This window comes from Oryzias melastigma, linkage group LG5, assembly GCF_002922805.2.
Source record: "Oryzias melastigma strain HK-1 linkage group LG5, ASM292280v2, whole genome shotgun sequence".
In the NCBI taxonomy this organism is placed as follows: domain Eukaryota; kingdom Metazoa; phylum Chordata; class Actinopteri; order Beloniformes; family Adrianichthyidae; genus Oryzias; species Oryzias melastigma.
This window is the reverse complement of record NC_050516.1, coordinates 11,666,252-11,687,995: the sequence shown is the minus strand read 5'-3', so window position 1 is coordinate 11,687,995 and position 21,744 is coordinate 11,666,252. Positions and strand designations below refer to the sequence as shown.

The following is a 21,744-nucleotide window of genomic DNA, read 5'->3' as shown; positions in this document are numbered from 1 at the left end:
TATATTTAATTTATAGGATTTGTCAGAAAAGGCTGTTTTAAGTCATTTATGTGACATTCTCATTTAACAACCTGAAAAAGGAGACAAAAAGCATAAATAAGACACTACATTATTTGATAAAGCTAGTTAAAATGATTTCATAATAAAATGTTTTTTAAAACATATTGGCATAATTAGAAATATTTACTATTGTAGAAATTGTGTTTGTAATAATTTGCACATATGAAAATTTTTTGCCAATATGGGGGAAAAAGGTAATTATTTTACTTTTTTTGGTCATGCTTTTTTTGATAAATTTTCTTTGTCAGTTTTTTGTTGGTATATAGACCTATTGCTCATTATTTTTAAAATATGTATTTTTTGCTAATTAAGACATAAATCTGAAGTTTTATGAAAGTTTGTTGCATTTAGAGTCTTAGTAAAACACAAGAAACACATAAAAACTATTGGTGCAACACCGTCAAACAGATTAGAAAAGCAACTTTTAAATATATTTACAAGTTTAATTTTTAGTATAGTATATTTTACAGTGTTAGTTGTTTTGTGCATTTAATTCCTTGCTGTAAAATAAGTTTTTTCGAGTGGTCTTGTGGAAGAGTGTTTGTCCTGAGACTGAAAGACAGTGAGTTCAAATCCAGACCAAGTCAGAATAAAAATGGGACCTACTGTCTGTCTACCTGACACTCACCAGTACGGGTTGCTCTGGGGGGTTTAGCACTAGGACTTGGTATCGGTTCGAATTTCCAGAAACGATTCGATTCACAAGAGCCTGAATGGATTTGATTCCAATTTTTTCTTTTTTTTTCGATTCATGAGATTCTTCAATTTAATTTAATTTAATTTCAATTTTAAGTTTACACATTTATACACATTTGTTTAGACATACATAAAAAATCTAATATGGAAATTGAATATATTTATATTAATCTGATCCAGTTCACATATTGTAAAATTTACTAGTGAAATAATGGGATTGTTAATAGCATGGATTCTCTAAAGGAGAAGTTCAGACTAAAATTTCTGATTATTAACATTGTAAACATTGTTCTTCTTCTACTGGAGGATATTTTAGTTTGGCAACTAGGTAGCGATCGCGCTGTAGAAGTGCAATTATTCAAGAGAAGAAGAAGACAGTATGAGTAGGAAAAACGAAATTTAGTTTAAAAATTATTTGCTCAAAAGACTTGGGAATATTAATGGCGGTGAGTAAATAAAAATGTTTATTTAGTCAACAATGTATTTTTTTTGTTCGACCGAGCGTTAGCATTATTCGTCCTATGGGAATTTCTATTGAACGTTAGCATCATGTTAGCAGACTAGAGGATTTTGTAGCTTATTTGTTCAACAACAAATAATCATAAGGATTTTTTTTTCTTTTTTAAATGCAATTGTTTTCAGCTAAAAACATAAAATAATTCTGATTTTGTGTAAGGCTCAATTTATGAGAAATGTGAAGTGAATTTAATTTATTTTTACAAAGACCTATCTGTGACTAATTTAGAGAATGAATCTGCAGGTTCTGAGAATGTCTGAGTGTTGCATCCTCCCTCAGTTTACATGAAGCTCCTGCTTAGTTCCATGGGTCATCCAGCAGGAGCCACTGTGTCTCACACCAACTTCTCTTTAGCTCCTATTGGACATATTGATGATGTGAGGACAACAGCAGCATTCATTATGGCTTTAACTTACATCCTGAGCAAAAAAACGTAATTTATATCAAGTAAAAAAGATGAGTCACTTTGAAATCACTTTTATTTTAAAACAAAATATGAGATGTTACGTTGGGGATCTGGCCGAGTATACCTCATATGTAAGCACTGCATTGTAGTGAGAGCAAAGCAGAGAGTTTCTTACATCAATTACTTTAACGCACATCGTCCAAACGAACAGCAGTTTCAGTCCACATCAGTCATAAGGCAGATTTTCATCAGCGTGGACAAAGTAGGCTTCAGTCTGTGGAAACATGTAGACGGTAAACAGGACAATTCTCTGGAGGTCTGAGCTGCTCTCTCCTCTGTAAATATCTGTTCCTGGATTGCATCAAGCTCGGTTTAGTTTCAGTTCAGTGGTCCTTGGCAGCTCAGACTGGGCTGTCTCTCCCATGCATATTCACTGTGCAGCAGGAGAGTGATTGTCCAGTTTTTTGTTCCCTGGTTAGTGAATAGGCATTCTATACAACACACAAACAATGTCAATATATACTTTATACTGTATAGAAAATAAATACAAATCTGTCTCTGCAACATAGTCTGTGATTTCGGTCTTCTTGCTTTGAGAAGCAAAGTTTGTCATGTCAGTGCATCCGCCCTCACTGATATGTACACGATGATCTTAGCAGACTTGATGCAGTAGACATTTCTCACTTTGATTTTGCTGTTGGGGATCTTTTTGAATCTTTTGATTGAAGACCAGAGTCTTGGAAGCCTGAGTGGCTTGATGTACGGCATGCTGGGACTTCTTCATGGCGTCTCCGGGCTCGCTGTCCCAGCCTTGTCCTGCCAGCAGCAGTATGAGGGCGAGGAGCAGGAGCGTGACGGCTGTGGAGGTCAGCTGGGGGTCAAGCTGCAGGCCAACCTGAACCTCCGGGAGATCCTTCGTCCTGAATGAGACGCACCGAGGCCTCCTGCTGTCCTTTAGAAGAACACTGACGTGTCTGTCGCTGATCCCTAAGTGAAGACAAACTTTATAAAACGTCCCCTCTTGCAGGTGAGTCAGGTTGAAGCTCTGTGTGCCAGCGAGGATGCGCGTGGTGTACGTTGGCATGTGGGAGTTGGGGAAAATGACCTGCCAGGAAAGGCGAGTTGAGGGAAGATTGTGTCTGCTCTGCCAGGACAAGACAGCGTAATGTTCTCCAACCTCTCTTAACTCCAGTTTGGCGTCGGCTCTGAATGCTTGAAATGTGCTCTTTTTAGTCGCCGCCCCCTTCTTTCTATTTTTCCTTCTGCTGTGCACCCCCACAGTAACGCTGCGCGTATCAGCTCCCAGTGCGTTTTCAGCCACGCAGGTGTACAATCCTGCCTCACTGAGAGAGACCTTGCTGATCTCCAGAGTCCCTTCAGGCAGGAGCTTGTAGTGTTTGAGGTGTTGGCATGGAGAGGGATCGTGAGGCTGCAGCTGCAGGACTCTTCTGCCAGATGACTGCTCTGAAGTAGTTTGATTTATGCAGAAATCAGTGGTCGTTGAGCTTTTTGAGTTGTTTTTCGTCGATGCTGCCAGTCTCAGACCTGAAGGGGTCACCCAGTACAGCTCAGGCTGTGGATCTGCAAGAGCTCGACAGTGCAGCAGCACTTTGTCCCCTTCCTGAACCCCCACATAGGACGGAAGGGAGCTGGCAGGAATTGTGGGAAGGCAGGATGCAGACATCTCTCCCGAGGACACTTCCCTCACTCTGCGCTTTCGCAGTTCTGGAGGTTCGGCACACAGTGTTGCCTGAGGCTGGATGAAACGCACCGCCCGAGTTGTTTGCGTGTCTTTCTTCCTCTCTGTATGAGGATGGGGGCCGTCCTTGGTGACCCAGTGAAACAGGCAGTCGCACCGCAGAGGGTTTGAGTGGAGGCTGACCTCCTGAAGACTTGGCAGGGAGAGCATGATGTGGTGGTGGAGGGCGCTCAGAGAGTTGGAGTTGAGCATCAGGCTCTCCAGACGGCTCAGCTGGACAAAAGCCTGAGGGTGGATGTAGGACAGACGAGGGTTGTTGGTTATCTCCAGCTTGGTGAGCTCGGGGAGGTCGTCCAGGGCAGCTTTCTCGATGGAAACCAGCTCCTCCATGTTGTTCAGACCGAGCTCCTTCAGGTGGGCCATACCGTGGAAGTCTCCTGTCTCGATAACTCTGATGTGGTTCTTGTTTAGATCGAGAAACTTCAGTCCAGGCACTCTCCTGAGGGCTTGAGTTGGGACTTTATGCAGAAGGTTGTCATAGAAGGAAAGGCTTTCTAAGTTTTCAAGGCCTTCCAAGGCTTTTTCTGCCAAGCCTCTCAGACCCATACCACCAAGGACGAGGCTCCGGAGAGATTTCAGGGCTACAAAGCCTTTCTCAGGCAGGGCGTCCACTGGGTTTCCACCAAGCATAAGAACCTCCAAGCGAGGCAAAGCTCTGAACCACTGCGGGTCAACAGTGGTGAGTCTGTTGTTGTTGATGTGAAGACGTAGCAGGTAGTCCAGACCAATGAAGGCTCCGGGTGATATTGAATGTAGATTATTGTGGCTTAGAAAGAGCTCTTGCAAAGCTGGCAGTGACAAGAAGGAAGCATTGTGGAGGTGACTCAAGTGGTTTTCTTCCAGGTGCAGAGACAGCAGAGAAGGCAGCGGAGAACTCTGAGTCAGCATTCTCACATGGCTGAAGCGGTTCTGGGAAAGGTCCAGGTCAGTCAGGTTTGAGAGTCCGCTCAGTGCTGCGGTGTCCAGCGCCGACAGCAGATTACTCTGCAGGCGGAGGGTGTGTGTGTTTGCGGGTAAGGGCGCAGGGAGCTTCGTCAACAGAAGGTCGTTGCAGTCCACCGTTGGAGCTTCGTGATAGACGGAATCGGGGGAAAACCATGGCTTGATCTGACACACACACCTGGCGGGGCAGTAGACGTGCCACGGCATTGCGGGAGGAAGTGAACCCACGACAGCGGGCACACACACACCACTGAGCACACACAAGAGACACTGCGACTGTAGAAGTACTAAAGCCGGCCTCATAATCCCAGCAGGTTGTTGGAGCTGACTCAGACAAAGTGTGAAGGAGTTTGTTATTGAGCAGCGAGATGAATCATGTGGACCTGGGATGTGTGAGTGGACTGTAACTGTACAGCAGCAACAGGGGGTTCACTGTCCTCATTCATAGTACAACATCTTGAGGGCGAACTGACTTCTGACAGAAACAAAAAAATGTATTCTTTGACATTCACAGAGCCTCCTTTCTAACAAGTATATTTGTGATTGAGTGAGTTTTCTGTTCACAGCATGCTGGGAGGTGATGGCTGGTTGATGGCCTTTTGGTCTACATCCGTCTCACATCCTGGCCACAGGTGGAGGACTATTGTAGACGTCGTTCACTGTTCTAAAGAAACAGAGGACAGAAAAAGAAAGAGAAACTTGCTGGTTACCTGATAAAGACACTGTTAGAAGTGAATATGCATGCAAACACAGGTTTACACACCAGCTACCAAAAGATATTTGAATTCATTAATGTATTAAAGCAAAGTCACTCATAATATCAGAGATACACTGCAACAAGCAAAAGTGAAATATTGAAAAAAAGCATAAAAAATAGCAGGAAAAGTTTGGAAATATACGCTTCAAAAACACAACATCTCACCAAGTACTTTATTTAATTTAATTTAATTTTATTTTATTTTATTTTATAAAAATTTGTTTCAAACATGTTAATAGTGAAGTACATGCAATATTGCACATATAGTGGATAGTAATAATTATAACAGTAACAGCAACAATTGTCCTTAATATTAAACAAAATTAACTTACTAATACTTTTTCAATGAGATGTAAGAGCTTAAATCAACCAATTTTTAATATCTTAAAAATTCATTTTTAAAAAAATTAAATTCTAATTAATTATTATTTTTAAAATAATAAAATACTTGTTGACCTTAAAAACATTTGAAATAACAATTTATATCATGCAACATCTCTTTATTTTAAATAATATTTTTAAGCAGAAATTGTATTTGTAATGGTGAGTGGTCCTGAGTTAGGAAAACTAGACAGTTTTATTTGACTTTTAACATTTTCATGTCATTTTTTAAGACAAACATATCTTAAAATGTGCCATTTTAGTTTTACTGTGGGATGATTATGGTGAAGAAAATAGGACCTTTGGATTAAAAGAGGATAATTTTGAGGATAAAGTGTTTTTTCTTTACTAACATATGCTTATTTTAGGACAGAGGTGTCAAACTCAATCACACAGGGAGCCAAAATCCAAAACACACCTTAGATCGTGGGCCAAACAGGAAAGACATTTATTGAACACTAAAACTAAATTTTTCAAATTTAAAAAATGTAATTTTAACATCACTATGAGTAAACACAGACAGAAATATTATTCCAGAATAAATCAACTTAAACCTTAAAGAACTTTCAATATCTTATTCTCAATAAAAACATATTTTGGTAAAATTATACAATTTAGAAATAAACTAAATGATAAAAGAAAAAACACTCAAATTTCTTTATTTTATGTGACTTATAAATATCCCAAAACATTTTATCTCCATGAAATAGATCCTGCTAAAATAATCCAAATATGAACATGCTGCCAAACAAAACAAACCTGGAAATAAAAATGAAATTTGTCAATTTTAGCAAAAACAAATCATATCATTTTGTTTCCTTTGTGGTTTTGTTGCTGGCTGTTTTACTGTTTTGCCCTTAATGATTTTAACTGTTTATATTTATTTCTTTCTGCACCTTGAGTGGTGTCAAACACTGTGTGCTCCAAAAAATAAAACCATAGATCACTATAACGGATCTGTCAGCCTCCATAATCGTAGTGTTGCTTCAACAGGTTACCAGCACAGGATAACATTGGGCCGTTAGCGATAAAATAAGATCTGGTGGGCCAGATTTAATTCCAGGTGTGTCGGATCTGGCCCCCAGGCCTTGACTTTGACACGTTTTGAGATAAAAAAAATAAAAAAAAAAAAAAAAACTCCTCCCTAAACAGAAGTGTTTATAGCTAATTTCAAGATTTGATTTTGTCGTAAAAAGGTGGGACATCAAAATGTATTTTTTAAAAACTTAACAATATAATTTATGCAAGTTCAATTGGCAGATTTTTTTTATTTAAACAAAGTAAACACATCATATCTTCTACATTTTTTACTTGTTTTAAGTAGGGTAATCTTTCCAGTATAATTCAATTTAGACAGAGGAAATGAGCATGACTCAAGACCACCACCTGATAGTGAAAAAACAGGAATGAAGAGCTAGATAATTACTGTGAGCTATAAAACATAAGAAATCATCCTCCAAGAAGAATGCAGAAATCCTGCTTCACATTGCAAGGTTAGAGAACAGCCTCCCACAAATGCGATTCATTATGTAACATTTAAACGGGACCCTGAGGATCTTTTGTGCTACTAGTCTTTAGTATTTAAGGCTTTAATGGGGACATCAGTGTGGATAGCTGCTGCTGGCATAATACAAAACACATGGCAGTGTTACACTGGCTGCAGTTCAAACCCAGGGCTGCTCAGTGTTCACATTACAAAGCTATCACACTAACAGATCGTCATTCCTGGCAGCAATCAAAGTATTCCACGGATTCATGTGCTGTTGTCTTCACAAGTGTTTTCTGCCTTTCATTTTCATTTAAGAAGAATAGGAGTTTAAAAAAAGGATAAATCAAAACATTTTGCTGCCATGACCCCTGAAAACAGCAGTTTGATTTTTTTTATTGTTGCTATCTGTCTGGTCAGAAGGTTTAAAAAGAGTCATTACTTATGCAGCTTTTAACAAAGTCTCTAACACTGTCTACATAATCAAGCGCGTGGATAATATATATTTAATAACTATCTGGTATGCAGCGAAGGGCTTGGACTATTGAGTTTAATTTTTAAGCTTGCATTGCTGCAACACAAACAGAGTGAGACAAGAGGCAGAATTTAAGAGCAATCAAATTCAATCTGCAGAAATATGTACAGATGATCATGAATGTCCTCAGAGAAAGAAACATTGTTAATTCAGGGCTGATGTTTGCTTTCAGAGAAGCTCATATTCATCAGAAATGCATATCTTGTTCAGTCTTAAACTTTATCGAATTAAAATGATTAAAAGTCAAAAGTTGGGTATGTATTTACAGACACGACTATACGTGCTGAAAACCTGTGCAGCATTGTTGTCATGGAAACAAACCTCCCATCTCCAACCTGGTGAAATATGTGTAAGTGTTTTATTAAATGTAATTCCTGAAAAAAAAAGTATAAGATTCTTACTGGGATACATCTGAATAGAATGTAATTTAATCACCCAAAAGGCGAAGTTCTGCAGCGAGGGTTGGATTTCAATCAGAATCCTAATTGTAAAAACACAGGACCAATTCCCACCTTGTGGGATTTTTCATTTTCCTCTTTTATCCATTTTCCTTTCATCTCCTCTCCCTAATCCTTTCACATGCAGCCTGCTCAGTTATGTCTTCATCATTTGATGCTGATGTCCTTCACTTTTATCTTTAGCTCCCAAATGTTCAGAGCTTTTTTTCTTTTTTGGCTGTTTTAGGAAAACAGTCCCGTCGGCTGATGTGCGTGCATGCGTCCGTGCACATTCATAAAAAGAAGCACAAAAAAGATCAGTAAGACTCTCTGGCTTGCTTTTGAAACACTCCATCTTCTTTCAGATTTGGATAAATTTAGAATACATTTGCTCCTACAAGCAATTATTCATTTGACAGACCGTTCTGGCTAAGGTTTATAGAAAAAAAAAAAAAAAATCAGAAGCGACAGAACAAAAGCTCAGCAGGATCCTGAATGTACCTGGATGACTACTGCAAAAGAAAGCTCAAGGAGTGCTTCAATCAATGCAGTTGGGTTGCTGCTTTGGGAAAGAAAAGGTATTAAATAAAATTGCAGCTTTCAGTCTGTACTTATGACAATGCTACTTGTAGTGTTTGTGAAGAACTTCAAGTTTTACTTTATTTTTACATATGGATCCTCAAAATAGTCTAAAAAATTGTTTTCTACCAGCTCATTAGGCTTTCTTTACTAGCAGGCCTATTGTGAAAGCTGAAGTAAAGATGCCCATATTTTTATTCCACTCATCCATGTAACATTTCTGGCCTTTGTGCAATAGTGCAATTTGCCAGCTGTTGCAGATTGTCGCTGTGCTACACAATGATCTTTTAAAATCTATTCAGACTTTAATTCAAACTTTTTTTGACCAAAAAAAGCTCATTTGGAGTCCAGTCTTAAAGTCCCACTCCAACTATATATTTTTTCCTACTGTAAAATTGTTCCCATTGGTCTTGTAATTATGATTATGCTGTTTTTAGCTAAAATCACAAAGCCTGTGCTGTTTTTTAAGACATGTTTTCTGCAGAACAGCAGGACTTCTTCAGGAATCCTCATCTAAATGGTGGGCAGGTGAAGTTAGCCGTTATTTACTCTCTCTCCCGCTAGCTAATAGCACCTTGCAAGCCCAAGGTAACATAATCTTAGCAAAAAGAAAGGGACAAAAAAGCTATGCAGCCGCTCAGTTTGGAGCCAGATTGCAGGTCAGATGAGGAAAATGAAGATGTTAATGGAACTATTTGTCTGCAAGTGGATGTATCAGAATTGTAGCAGAGAAAGGAGACTTTAGTCCATCCATGGTAGTTGCTATGTCAAAAACCAGAACTTTTTCAGACATTTCAATGAACTACTTTCATGCTGCTGATTCAACACGATTTGAATAAAGTTTTCATCTTAAATTATATTATGCATGTCGTCCATTATGAGAAAAATGCCACAAGAACATATAAAAAATACGATTTTCATTTAGAGTGGATCTTCAAACTAGCATTTGATGCACGTTCAAGAACTGAATACACGTTTAGCCAATGGTGTTCCTTTTTCTTTCTCAGCTCTATTACGATAAATGAAAGACTTATGTCATATATAGACTGGATTTTTCTGCACTTTTCCAGATGTTCACAGGCCTTAGAATGTGTATCCATTCTGATGGTAAGCTATACGGATGTAACGATTCAATCAAGCCACGATTCGATTCAAAGTTTTAAAGTCACGATTTCAGGTTTGTTTTTTTAACACAATGAATTAAAGGTATTTTAAGGCCAAATATTTTTTCTTTTTGCCCCTTACATCAAACAATCAGTTTTCCTACTAACAGAAAGGATTTTAAGACAAATCAACAATTATACATTTTATGATATGAAATGATCACAAATCCTTTCATACTTGATTCATGTTGTGCTCCACGTGTGACAGACCGCTCCACACCCGCGCCAGAGAAAAACAGACAGAGTGCTAAAGAGGGTAAATAAAAAATAGCACAAATAGGACACTTGATGACTGTTGTAGATTTGTCCAAGTTTCAGTAAAGTTGCAAAGAAAATGTAAAGTTGCAGCATGAGTGACAAATCTCGGGTTTGCTTGAATTTGCGTTAATAGTTACGATCGCAACTTCACAAAATCCTGTAGGGAATGACTTAAGTGGAACTTTTAAATCCGAAGGAGCTGCGGGAATTTCCCAGGAAGGAAGCGCAGTTAAAGAACATGAGGCCAGTAAGCAACTCGCACACACTCACAGCGAGCCTGCATGACAAAATGTCATCTGCTCTGCATTTCTAAATTTAGGCACAGCCTGTGACAAACTGTTTTTTTGTTCTGTTCTGCAACGATGAACACGTTGACGAGTTTGAATCGTTCTCTTACCGATTAACAAAAATAATAATAAGCTACTAAAGTGGCGTGGCTGCCAGCACGCGGCTACGGCCCCTTTGACCATCACCAGGAAGTTCACACACCAGTGGAGCCACGCTGGAGGCAGGGAGGGTGAAATAGGTGACGGAGGATTAAACCACCGACACTTCAATTAAATTACATTGTATGCACGGCTCAACAAAGGTCATAGAAAGTTGCATAGCTACACGTTGATGTTAGAGTTTTGAACACGAAAGCCTGAAACATGCATTTACTATTACTTTTTTGGTGTGAATGTAGCTTTTCTTCTAACTGTTTCTGGCAAAAGACTGCACTTCAAAAACTGACCTTTTTAGAAATAAGTCAAAAATCCTCACCTCATTGGCAGATTTTCTTTAAATAAGAAAAAATCTGCCAATGGGGAAACAAATCTGTTGTTAAAAAACATCCAGCCATCAAGCCATGTTTTCCTTAAGCTAAGATTATTTTGCTATTGAAAAACTTTTTTGGTAAGATTATTTTTCTTGCAGGACAGAAAGTAAGGTGATTTTTCTTGAAGCAGGGGTCATTTTACTTTCTTAGGATTCAGTTTTTGCAGTGTGAGCTTTTTGAGGGTGAGCGAAAAGAGGAGCAATGAAAGAAAATAGGACTCAAGTCCAACAAAGAGGAAGAGAACTACTCTGAGAGCATAAAAATATGATGAAAGTTAAATTAAAGAAAAAAAAGGAGCCCAGACACGCTGCTGTTAATGATCACACCTAATCGGAGGCGCTTTACATGAAGCCTCTGGAGCAGAGTGACAGGACACTAAACTGGGACTATAGTGTCTAAAATGTCTTTGTAAACACATGTTCCATTAACCCATTCATCAAACTATATTTTGGAGCAACAGCTAAATAAAAGTCATCTAAACTTCTTCTGGTTCTTCTCAGCCAGTTTGACTACTTCAAGCATTCCAAAAATAATTGAAATTTTTAATCATACGGTAGAAAAAACTTTCAATTTCAAAATTTTCCCCTATCATTTATTAAATCCAAGCCTGACATTAAGTTTAAAAAAATTCGTACTTAATTTAAAAATGATAAAAGTCCAACCAGTAAAAAAATGCGATCAAAAAATGTCAAATCTATTTAAATGGTTTAAAAAGCTGCTGCGGGCTGTGAAAATACAACACCATTGATCAGGTGATCATCATCATTTCTGTGGAGGTTTTTTAGCCGTTTGCACAGATGGAGCATCAGGTGTGTGTGTTAACACGCTGCAATCATTAGCAATGGTCCTATAGAAGTAACTGTTGCCGAGCATCAATCCTGAAGGGGTAATTTCCAAACAACATGCAGTCCATTATTCTGCAGTGAGAGCCACTACTCACAGTGATTCAAGACAGACGGCTGGAAATGTTCCCAGGAGAGGACGTCCAAGCAGATTTACCTCAAGGTCAGACGCTATGCAGCCAGATTTGAACTGATATACGTACAAGCTCATCTCAGTCTCTACGGACCTCGGTTTGCGTGGTCACTATAAAGAGCTGGAAAAAAAGTGTGTCTTGGGGGGAAAAAGTTGTCCAAAACGACAAAGACTATAATTGTAGATAATAAACTGGAAAACCTGCATTACTTGCAATAATGTTAGTGTGAATTATTTTTGCTGAAAATGGTGACGCAATTTACTTTAATTACTGAAGGGATTTGCAAAATGCAAAAGCTATTTTCAAAATGTTACATTTGCTAAAAAACTTGAAATCTTGTTAAAGAACTTCGAAAGAGCAGTAAAGTTGACTGAAATTTCTGAAAATTTGTAGTAAAATTGTTTAAAAATACTAAATCCATCCCATTTTTGCAAAATATTTAGCGTGTTGCTTAAATATGAGCTAAATACCAAATTAACCCAAAAAACCTTAGTAGATGCTAAATTAGCCAACTAAAAAAAGCTAGCATGTTGTTTAAATACCAGCTAAACTCCAAATATCCTAAAATTCACAGTAAACTAAATTAGTCAAAAATGTTAACCTGTAGCTAAACTCTTAATTAGCCTAAAAAAACCCCAGTAGAGGATAAATTACCCAAATGAGCTAGCATAATGCTAATATTACAGCTATGTGCAACCTTTTTTTGAAAATTACTATAAAAGATGAAAAGTGAAAATATATATAAAGACTTGTTGCTAATCTAAAATAAAATATGCAATTTGAAGACTTCATCATATATTTCCTATAGGGGATATTTTCCTCAATAGTTCAAAAACGAAAGGTTATAAGTACCAAAAATACAACCAGTAAATGTCCTGAACAAGATGAATTGTTTTGCTGGAAATATGATTTAGTTTGCTTACTAAGCATTCACATAATTCTGATTCTGAAGGGATGCATTTCATCACAGATGGTCTAGTTTGTACTAAACCTTGCAATGAGATAGATGCCTGTTTTATGCATGATCATTTTTGAAGCAGTCTATGAACCAACAAACTTTTCTGCACAGACATATTATTTAAAACACACACTCTTTTGGTAACTGAGTCACAAAAGAGGGGAATAATCCAGAGAAACTGAGACCACTCTGCAGAAAAGCTTGCAAATATTCTGATTTAAAAATAAAGAAAACTGCTTAACATGATTTTTCAAGTCCTTAAATGTTTCAGCTCCACGGAAATTCTGTTTCTTTGAAACTTTTAACAGAACCTCCACTTCTGGGAGTTGATGCTAATTCTTTGCTTTGACTTTAAGGCTTTTGACCACAGGTTTGAAGTTGACAACGAACAGACCTGCTGCTTTTTCATATTTATGTCTTCGCTGCAGCAGAGTGGTAGTGTCCACCTGTGAAGGTCCTGCTCTCACAGCTGGTCACATTCATTCATATTCAAGTTACCTGGAACTGTCCTTGAGCAGAGTCAACAGGAGCCCATCCTCAACTTCTGTCAGTAGAAAACTTTCTATTCAACACGATCAAAGATGGAAACCAGACATTTAATGGTGTTAATGATACTTTGCTTGATGCAGTGTCTTTATCACTTGTGGATAGTTGGTTTTTCACTAGAAAATGTGAAATTTTGTGCCATCTTTGAGTTTTAAAAATTATATTTATCCCCACAAAAAGATAAAAAGCTGCTTTGAATTCCTGTAAATCCTAAAATCCAAATATTCTGATAATTTTTTTCATGCTGTTTGTTATTTAACTGATTGTATTACTTTAGTGAGCAAAAGATGGAAAAAGAAGTGTTTTTTAGGAAGTATTTCATTTGTGTAAAGTATGATATTACTGGATTTTGTTTTACTTTAAAGTTTCATTGAGGAGATTTTGCTGCATTTCCAAAATATTTCTTGTGGTCTTCTTCAGTTCCTCAGAACTTAAGAGCCTCCAAGGATGTGCAGCAAAGCCTCCTTTATATGAACCTTTGAAGCCCGGCTGCTCTGCAGAACAGAAATCCAGTAATAAAGGAGATTTTTTTTTTTTTTTTTTTTTGCCTTTTGCACTTTTTGTAGATTTGTTTTAAAGTCGGGAGTTTTAAAAGCACTCCAGCAGATGTTTCCTGAATAAATGTCAGGAAATGACATGAGAGGATTTTTAAAATTTTTTAGAGATATTTAGTTTTTTGGATTTCCAACTGGAGACGAAGTGAGATGCAGGCAGTGAAAGCATGAGAAGGAATATTTTCAGAAGCAATAGACACACATGAACTCTTCCTTTGCACAGTTTGAGTGAATCCACCGTGCAACAGAGAGTCTGTGCAACAAGACAGAACAGGAGCAGAGAGGATTTTGACAGATGGGATGACAGAGATAAAGGTGCAGCATGCAGATATATATATATAAAGCTGAGACGCATTGCTCTGCAGCTGAATCTGCACACAGACACACTGACACAGGCATTTATTTTTTCTTCAACAGACTTCACCACCCCTCAAAACCCCAGCTCTCCATTTTAAACGCACACACCTGCTACCATCACCTTTAAGTGCCTGCATGCATCCCAAAGCTGCAGAAAAACAGCATGGTTCTGTGAGTGCTGCAATGTTCCGCTGGCTCAGGAATTTCTTCCAAAAAGATTTCAGTTATCTTACCGCAGCAGACGCATCAATTACATCTCTGCTTGTCGTTTCTTCTTTCTCCATTTGTTTCATTTGTTTTCTGCAGATTCTTCACATGCCTGGGTGCTTCTGTCTCTCCTCTTCCTCTCAGCCTCTCATTTGTTTATCTGCTAAGAATCCTGAAATATGACTTCCCTGGCTCTCTGTCTCTGAAGCAGAGGAGAAAATTGGCACAGACTGACTCCCTTTCTCCCTCTATCCCTCCAGCTAAAGAGGAGATGAGGTGTGTTCTGCAGCAGCGCTTCTCATCTCTCCTCCTCTCTTCCCTTCGCCTGCTTCCCTCTCTCCCTTTTTCTCTTTTTCAATTTCACAAGCCAATAGAAAAGCCCTCATGTTAGTAAGAACATGTTATTTCTGCTGGATGAAAGGTTTTCTTTGACAGGCAGCGCTTTAGTTTTCTGCCATCAGCTGCACATTAAAGATCCTGCCTTTAATGGTCGGTCACAGATAAAGATGTGCCTGCAAAGAGCAGCAGACAAAAGTGTTTTGTTCCATATTTTGTCACTTTACTGGTTTCAAATTGTATTTATGCTTAGTCAGGAATAAGACTCTTTACTGTAAATGTGAACCTGCTGTGTTTTTGAGGAATTAGGGGAGTTTCAAAGAAGTCGGAGAAAGCCTGGTTACCGCCAAATTATTATTCTGTTCAGATCTTCAGTGAAAGTTAATTGAAATAAGATCTGAAGGACTTTGGAGCAAGTGCATGTTAACTTCATCTTTAGTTTAGTTCTTCTCTTTTTAAATTGTACCTTTTTAAATTTAAATGAATAACTGCTTCACTATTTGACACTTTAAACGTTACATCTGATGTGTCATAATGACAATATTTTATTCTTAAAGAACCATTCCAATGAAAATCATGTATTTGATGTTTCTAACTGGTCATTGTATCATTTCCCATATATGTATGTATATTTCTCAATATATCACAAAGCAATATTGACAAAATAATCCATATATGACAATAATATATTTATCAATATATTAAAATACTGCAATTATTGCAGTTTTGATATATGGTAATATAATATATTGTTATATGCAGAACTGTCAAACAACATATTGACTAATATAGTAAAATATGCAACCGATTGTGATTTATATTGAAATGTACACTCTACTAACTTTAGTTAATTATCACAAAAAATGAATGAAGAAAATGTGACATAAGTGTGTTTTATTTTCGTTTTCTATTTTCTAATGAATGCATTTAATTGTTTCTGTAATGAGTTTGAAATAATTGTGTTTTGTCCTGTATTTTTTCAATTTATGCTTGAAATAAACCAATCAATCAATCAATCAATCAATACATTATATTGATCAACACACTACATTTTTGTATTATAATATCCCACAATTTCATATAACATAAGGTACAGTATTGAAAGAGGCATTATAACTTCATTATATACTTATATATATATATATATATATATATATATATAGCATGTATATATATATATACCTTAACATGAAACATAGCATATTCAGACATATGATGTTATATAAGTTACAAATACATATTCCATAACTCAAAGACATTTTTCCTTTTTTGGTGATCCAGATAATAATATATTATTACAGTTAACAACATTTAAATGAAATGTTATTTCTTAGTCGTATGTGGTCTCATCATCTCTTTATAATAATAAATGCAGGTTCCAGAATCTGATTTGCTGTTTCTGTTTGCCTAATGAACAACAAAAAAACTATTTCAACAAAATTGTGAAATAAAATTTGTTTGCACATCAATTGATTTTAAATATATCAATAAAAATAAATAGATTGTCCATCATATATTGCAATATATTTTTTGATGTATGAGTAAGTTAATTTATATGACATTTTCCAGTATATTTCGATGTATTTTTCCCTTTGTGAGAGTACTGGAGGACATGTATAAAAAAAATTAATATTAAAATTGTGTTTCTGCCTATTTCTTTATTCAAATTGTTATGGAGCAGATGAAAAAATGCAATAGAAGAAAGCTTGTTGTTGTCATGTACAAACTACAATGAGTTTGTCACAAGCTCCGTGCTCTGCTCCATTCTGATACATCCACTCGCAGACAAATAGATCCGTGAATGTCTTTGTTTTCCTCATCTGAGGAATTTTGGCCAAAAATAAAGCATAGTCATAATTAAATGACCAATGGGAATGCTTTTAAAATAGATTCAAAAAGGATTGGAGTGAGATTTTATATACCGTATTTGTTTTTTACATTTTTATACTGTTACAAAGGTTTATTTACGCTTTCTGTCCCCAATCTTCTGCCACACCATCAAAAGACGTCTTTATAATGTCTCAGTGAGCTGATAGACTTTAGCAAAAGCACAAATTCAACAGAACATCAGAGATCAACCCTTACTGCAGCAGGTGCACACAGTTCAGCCTCATAACTCTGTGGGGAATGATGTAAAAGGTTGCACACATGACCTGTATTTCAACAGCCATGTGACACACGCCTGCAGGACGGTGCATCACTCTTTCACATTTTATTTAGTAGTGTATGAAAGTACTCATCATCTCCCAGCCATCTGCCTGTTAACATACAGGAAAGGAAACAATCCAGAGTCCAATAGATTACCCAGATCTCTAGAGCTACAATAGATTTTTGGATTCCTATATAAAACGATTCTATTTTAAAGGGGAATTATGGGGTGAAAGGGTTAAATGAATCTTTTTTTAAAGATAAAAACAAGCCAGATGAAAAAGAAGAAAGCAGAAAAATAGGAGAAAAGATATTTGTTCTCAATTTGAGCGTTTCTTTAACAAAAAGGTTCAAAGTTGAAGGCTAAAGCCCAGTCTGCCAATCAGCCGTTTGCCAAAAGGGTTTCCCAAGGTGTAAATCCCTGGATTGGTATTCATTGTTTAAACATTTAAACCAACATTTGTAAGTAACCCAGATGTTTGTTTGAAATAAGAGTTTCTGTAAAATGTGAAAAAAAGGTGAAACAAAGCTTTGAATGGACAAGCTCCAGTGTAGCTTGTTTTGCTGTGTTTGGACTTTTTTCCCCGTCTTAAGATTATCTTTATTATCAATGTTTGTCCCACTATTCCAGTAACTAACTTGTTGCTCATGACAAATGTTCCAGTGTTCTGGTTTCAGTTTGTCTCCTTCTTATCCTTTCAAACCCTAATCAGTCATAGCAGATAGTCGCCAAAACAGAGTCTGAAGATTTCTTCTTGTTTGTTCTTTTATAAGGACTGTTCTTCTCTACAGCTGCAAACTCGGAAAGGAAGCAGCACAAAAGATTATTGATCTATAGCCCAGTCAATCCATCCATTTTCTGAGCCTGCTATACTCCTTTTGGGGTGACGGGGTTGCTGGAGCCTTTTCAGGTCGTTGGTATGTTACAGGGTCCTATAGCCCAGTGATACAATAAAATTATTTAAACTATTAAAGGATTTGAAGCAAATGTAATTAGAACGGTTAAAAATTTTAATGATTGCTTTTTTCTCTCAAATTATTGTAAACTGCCTGGAGAGCATCTCAATTTTCGCTTTATTAGGATTGCACAACGTTAAACTTGAATATTAACAGAAATGATAAATACATTTCCTTTTTTTTGTCTCAGGTGTCACAAACTCTGATGTATTCAGCAATATTTTGAATAACTCCAACTATCAACAAAAATTAACCTAAATGTTAAAACTCCAAATCTTGAGTGCGCCCTTTAGTTGCAATGATGTCATGTTTTTACTTCACCTCAGAAGTTCTGGAAAACTTACTGTGAAAGTGAAAGTCTGTCCTGCAAAACAACTGGGAAAGTGCCAAGAACTGAATGATTACATTAATACTCTTTATCTATAAAATGACTCCCAGCTCTGTAGATGTAGCAGAATAATTATCAGTGTAGGCATCATCCTTCCATTAACGCTAATGGAGGAAAAATGTTCCTCAGGATGTAAAATGAGACCAAACAATGCAACTTATGGATGACATTACAGGAAATGCCCTTTAAATGTTCTCCTTCCTTTTATTTTTCCGAGACATTTTTCTTATAGGCTCATCTCTGTGCTGCTATGGAGAGAGTAGCGGTTGAAACAATGCATAGAGAATGTTGGCGTGTTGGTCTAATTGGTTGAAACTCTGTCAAAGTTTTCTTATTTTATAACTTTATGCAAACCTGCTCATTTTATATAATTTTTTCATGTTTTAATTCCACACTTGCTCAACTTTAAGACACAATTTCTCCACTCTGCGATTATTTTTCCATCACTTGACAGCTAAAAATAAAGCAAATTTCATAAAATCTTCACCACAATAGCCTGATTGCAAAAATTGCAGTGCATGACATTTTCTTTTCAAACACAAAAAAGGGAGAGCAAAACCATAAATCTGCTGCCCCCCCACTCCGCTCCCACTTTGACTAATGGAGATGCTGTTGCTCCACTTGGTCCATTCATCAGGCGCCTGCAGTTCTCTATGTACATAAATGGTGTACAATCAGAGCAGGTGGGGATTGAAATGTGGGGTTTTTTGCACATTGCAGCAGCAGTTACAGCAGTAAAGTACATTTCAGTGCTCAGAGTAAATGTGACTTGAAAACCTAAATCGGGTTAATGGAGTAAAATGATGATGAGCAAAGAAGCTCAAACAGCATGACTGAAATTCAGCTGGAAACCTGTATTTTTGATCATCTGCATGGAAGTGAAAGTAAGTGCATCATTTCTCTACTTTCCGGGTTTAGTCCTGCATAGTAGACCCCTGGGACTGATAGAGACAGAATTATTCAAAAGAGTGATTGGTGACATTAAACGGATCTGCAAGTGTAACTTTCTTGCTTACAATAAGAAAAATTGGTTTTAGGTGTAAATTAAAAAACACTCTCAGTCCGTAGCATTTTTATGAAGGAAGAAAATCAAAAGACATGTAAGAATGTACAGGTCATAAATGTGAATGCAGAAAAACATAGTAAAAGTGGTTAGATTATAATTGCTTTAAAGAGATCAATTTAAAAAGTATGTAGATTTATACTTTTTGTAGATTAAAACCTGGATTTCTACTGTAAGGATTAGAATAGACCCTTTTCACGTGCAGTCACACAAATCAGCAAGAGTGCAAAGTGACTTTCGGTCTATGGGTTTAGAAAGCTGACAGTTTAACGCTGTTTAAAGCAATTTTACGTAAATAATAAAAGGTAATCTACTTTATTGTAACCAAAATTTGCACAATATTTATTTTAGAAATGTCCCTCCTGGTTGTATTCGTTTTCCTCTCTTAGATTGTTCACAAATCAAAGTACAAACGTCAGTAATCCTGTCTGCAGTCAGAACGCTGCTGCTCAGCTGCTTCCCCAAATTCGAGTCGTGGATTATTTCTCTCTGACAACCCGGTTAAAGTTAGACAAATGTTACAAGTGCTTCACTGAATGCTGCTTGTTTGATTATGAAGGTAATTATGATTTTATTCTTTTGATTTGTCCTGATGCTAATGCTAATGCTAACATTAGCTTTGTGTTTGAGACATGGAGCTGCAGAAGATCTTTTCTCACCAGTTAAAAATTGACTACATTTCTGTGCTCACATAATCCTTGTAAACAAATTGGTGCATCGGTGGGGCGTCAACTCATGATCGGAAGCTTGCGGGTCCAACTCCCACCCCGTCTGCCCATGTGTCTAAGCGTCCTTGGGCAAGACACTGAACCCCACATTGTCTCTGATGGAAGGTTGGCGCCAGTGTTCGGCAGTGGAGCCACCGCCAGTGTGTGAATGGATGAATGAGTCTGTGACTATGAAGCGCTGTGGGACTTAGGAAGGTAGAAAAGCGCTATAGAAGTATCACCGTTTCCGGCCTTGTTGCCATTTTGTCTGACATCACCCTGAAGGGTCTATAGCAGGGGTGCCCAAACTTTTGGCTCAAAGGAAAATGGGATCCTGGTCCACGGGCCAAATACAATAATTTTTTGCATCTCATGAAATACGAGGAGAAAATAAAGAATATGGTTTAATTTGGTTTAATTGAGGTAGCACATATAAGTAAGAAAAAAAAATAACGTTTGTCTTTGAAACTTTTGCAAGGCCTTACGGGCAGTTTTTAATTGAAAACAAGAAGAAGCTAAAACAAGCTTTCTTCCGATGAAAACAGCAAACTAGGATCCTAATGTGAGACGTGGAGCTGGTCTTTTGACTTTATCTGTTTTTAATTATCTTTGCTTTACACCTTTGCAAGCTTTTCTCCAAATCAAATGAGAATTTTCTGTCTCATTAAGAGCAAGGCTTAAAAAATTATTTTTTAAAAGGAGTAAAAATCCTTTTCCCATAATCTTGACGGTAGAAAAAACTCAAATTACACTGAAATTATTGGTTCAGTTTTAAGGATTTTATCTTAAGGTACAATAAATGTTGGACTGGCATTTACTGTCTTTATTTTAAAAACAAAAATGTAGATTTATGTTCTTAGAATAAGTGCCAGTTTTAGATTTTATGAGTATTCATTAGGGTGGGCCGACTTGTAAGATTTTACTCTTATTTTGCTCTTAAATGAGTAATTTCCACTTATCACACTAGTTTCTTGTCATCAAAATAGATACATAAAAACTCAAAAATACAAAGAACTTGCTTAAAGTTGGCAAAAATACTTTTTTGAGCTGTATAACATTCACTTTGAACTAATTCTAGATTTTTAGATCATTTTTCCTTTTTAATGTTTGTGTGGAACTTTTTGTTTCTAGAATTTAATGTCTTAATATAAAACCTCTAGTTGTAAAATTTACTTGCTGCATGGACAGATAATTTTACCACTTTCTTGAGATGTTCTTCTTAAATCAGTGTTCTTTTCTTGTATTTTGACTATCTTCTTTTCCACCCAATCACACAACACTCACACCCTTCTCTATAAAGAAATTCTCTTTCTGTTTTATGTACCTTTAAAATTGTTTCTGTATTTTTTTGTTTCTTTTTGTTCATTTTTGTGTTTATACTTTTTAAACTGTCGTTATATTTTATGTTTTCCTGATTGTGAATCTCTTTGTGACCCGTGTATGAGAAAGGTGCTATAGAAATAAACTTTACTTACTTACTTTCTTACATTTCTGTGAATAATCATCCCGGCAAATAAAATAGTCTATTTTTGGGGTCAAACAGCACAGTCCCAATAAGTGCATTACTGAACTCAGCAGTGAGAGGACAAAACTGTTGGTTGACTGAGACTTTCTTTATATAAAGCTGCACCCGTTAAGGTGTTTTATCTGGCTCGCCAAACTGGAATAATATGTTATTAATCCTATTAATATTCTGTTTTCTCTGTGATTCTGGTGTCTCCCCATGGTGCACTATAAATACATTTACCTTTGTT

General features: G+C 36.8%; 1 protein-coding gene across 2 annotated transcripts; it reads right to left on the bottom strand.

The window, feature by feature from the left end:
* Positions 1-1,734: 1,734 nt before the first annotated feature.
* Positions 1,735-14,710, bottom strand: lrrn2 (leucine rich repeat neuronal 2). 2 transcript variants are annotated; one of them, XM_024271109.1, is made up of 2 exons: positions 14,418-14,710; positions 1,735-5,044 (listed from the first exon to the last, which is right to left on the bottom strand). In XM_024271109.1, exon 2 carries the CDS (start codon positions 4,681-4,683, stop codon positions 2,332-2,334), a length of 2,352 nt encoding a protein of 783 aa, XP_024126877.1. In that variant the 5' UTR covers positions 4,684-5,044; positions 14,418-14,710; the 3' UTR covers positions 1,735-2,331. The 2 variants fall into 2 exon arrangements, with proteins under 2 accessions (XP_024126877.1, XP_036067744.1); XM_036211851.1 differs by having other exon boundaries at positions 14,293-14,421.
* Positions 14,711-21,744: the final 7,034 nt, after the last annotated feature.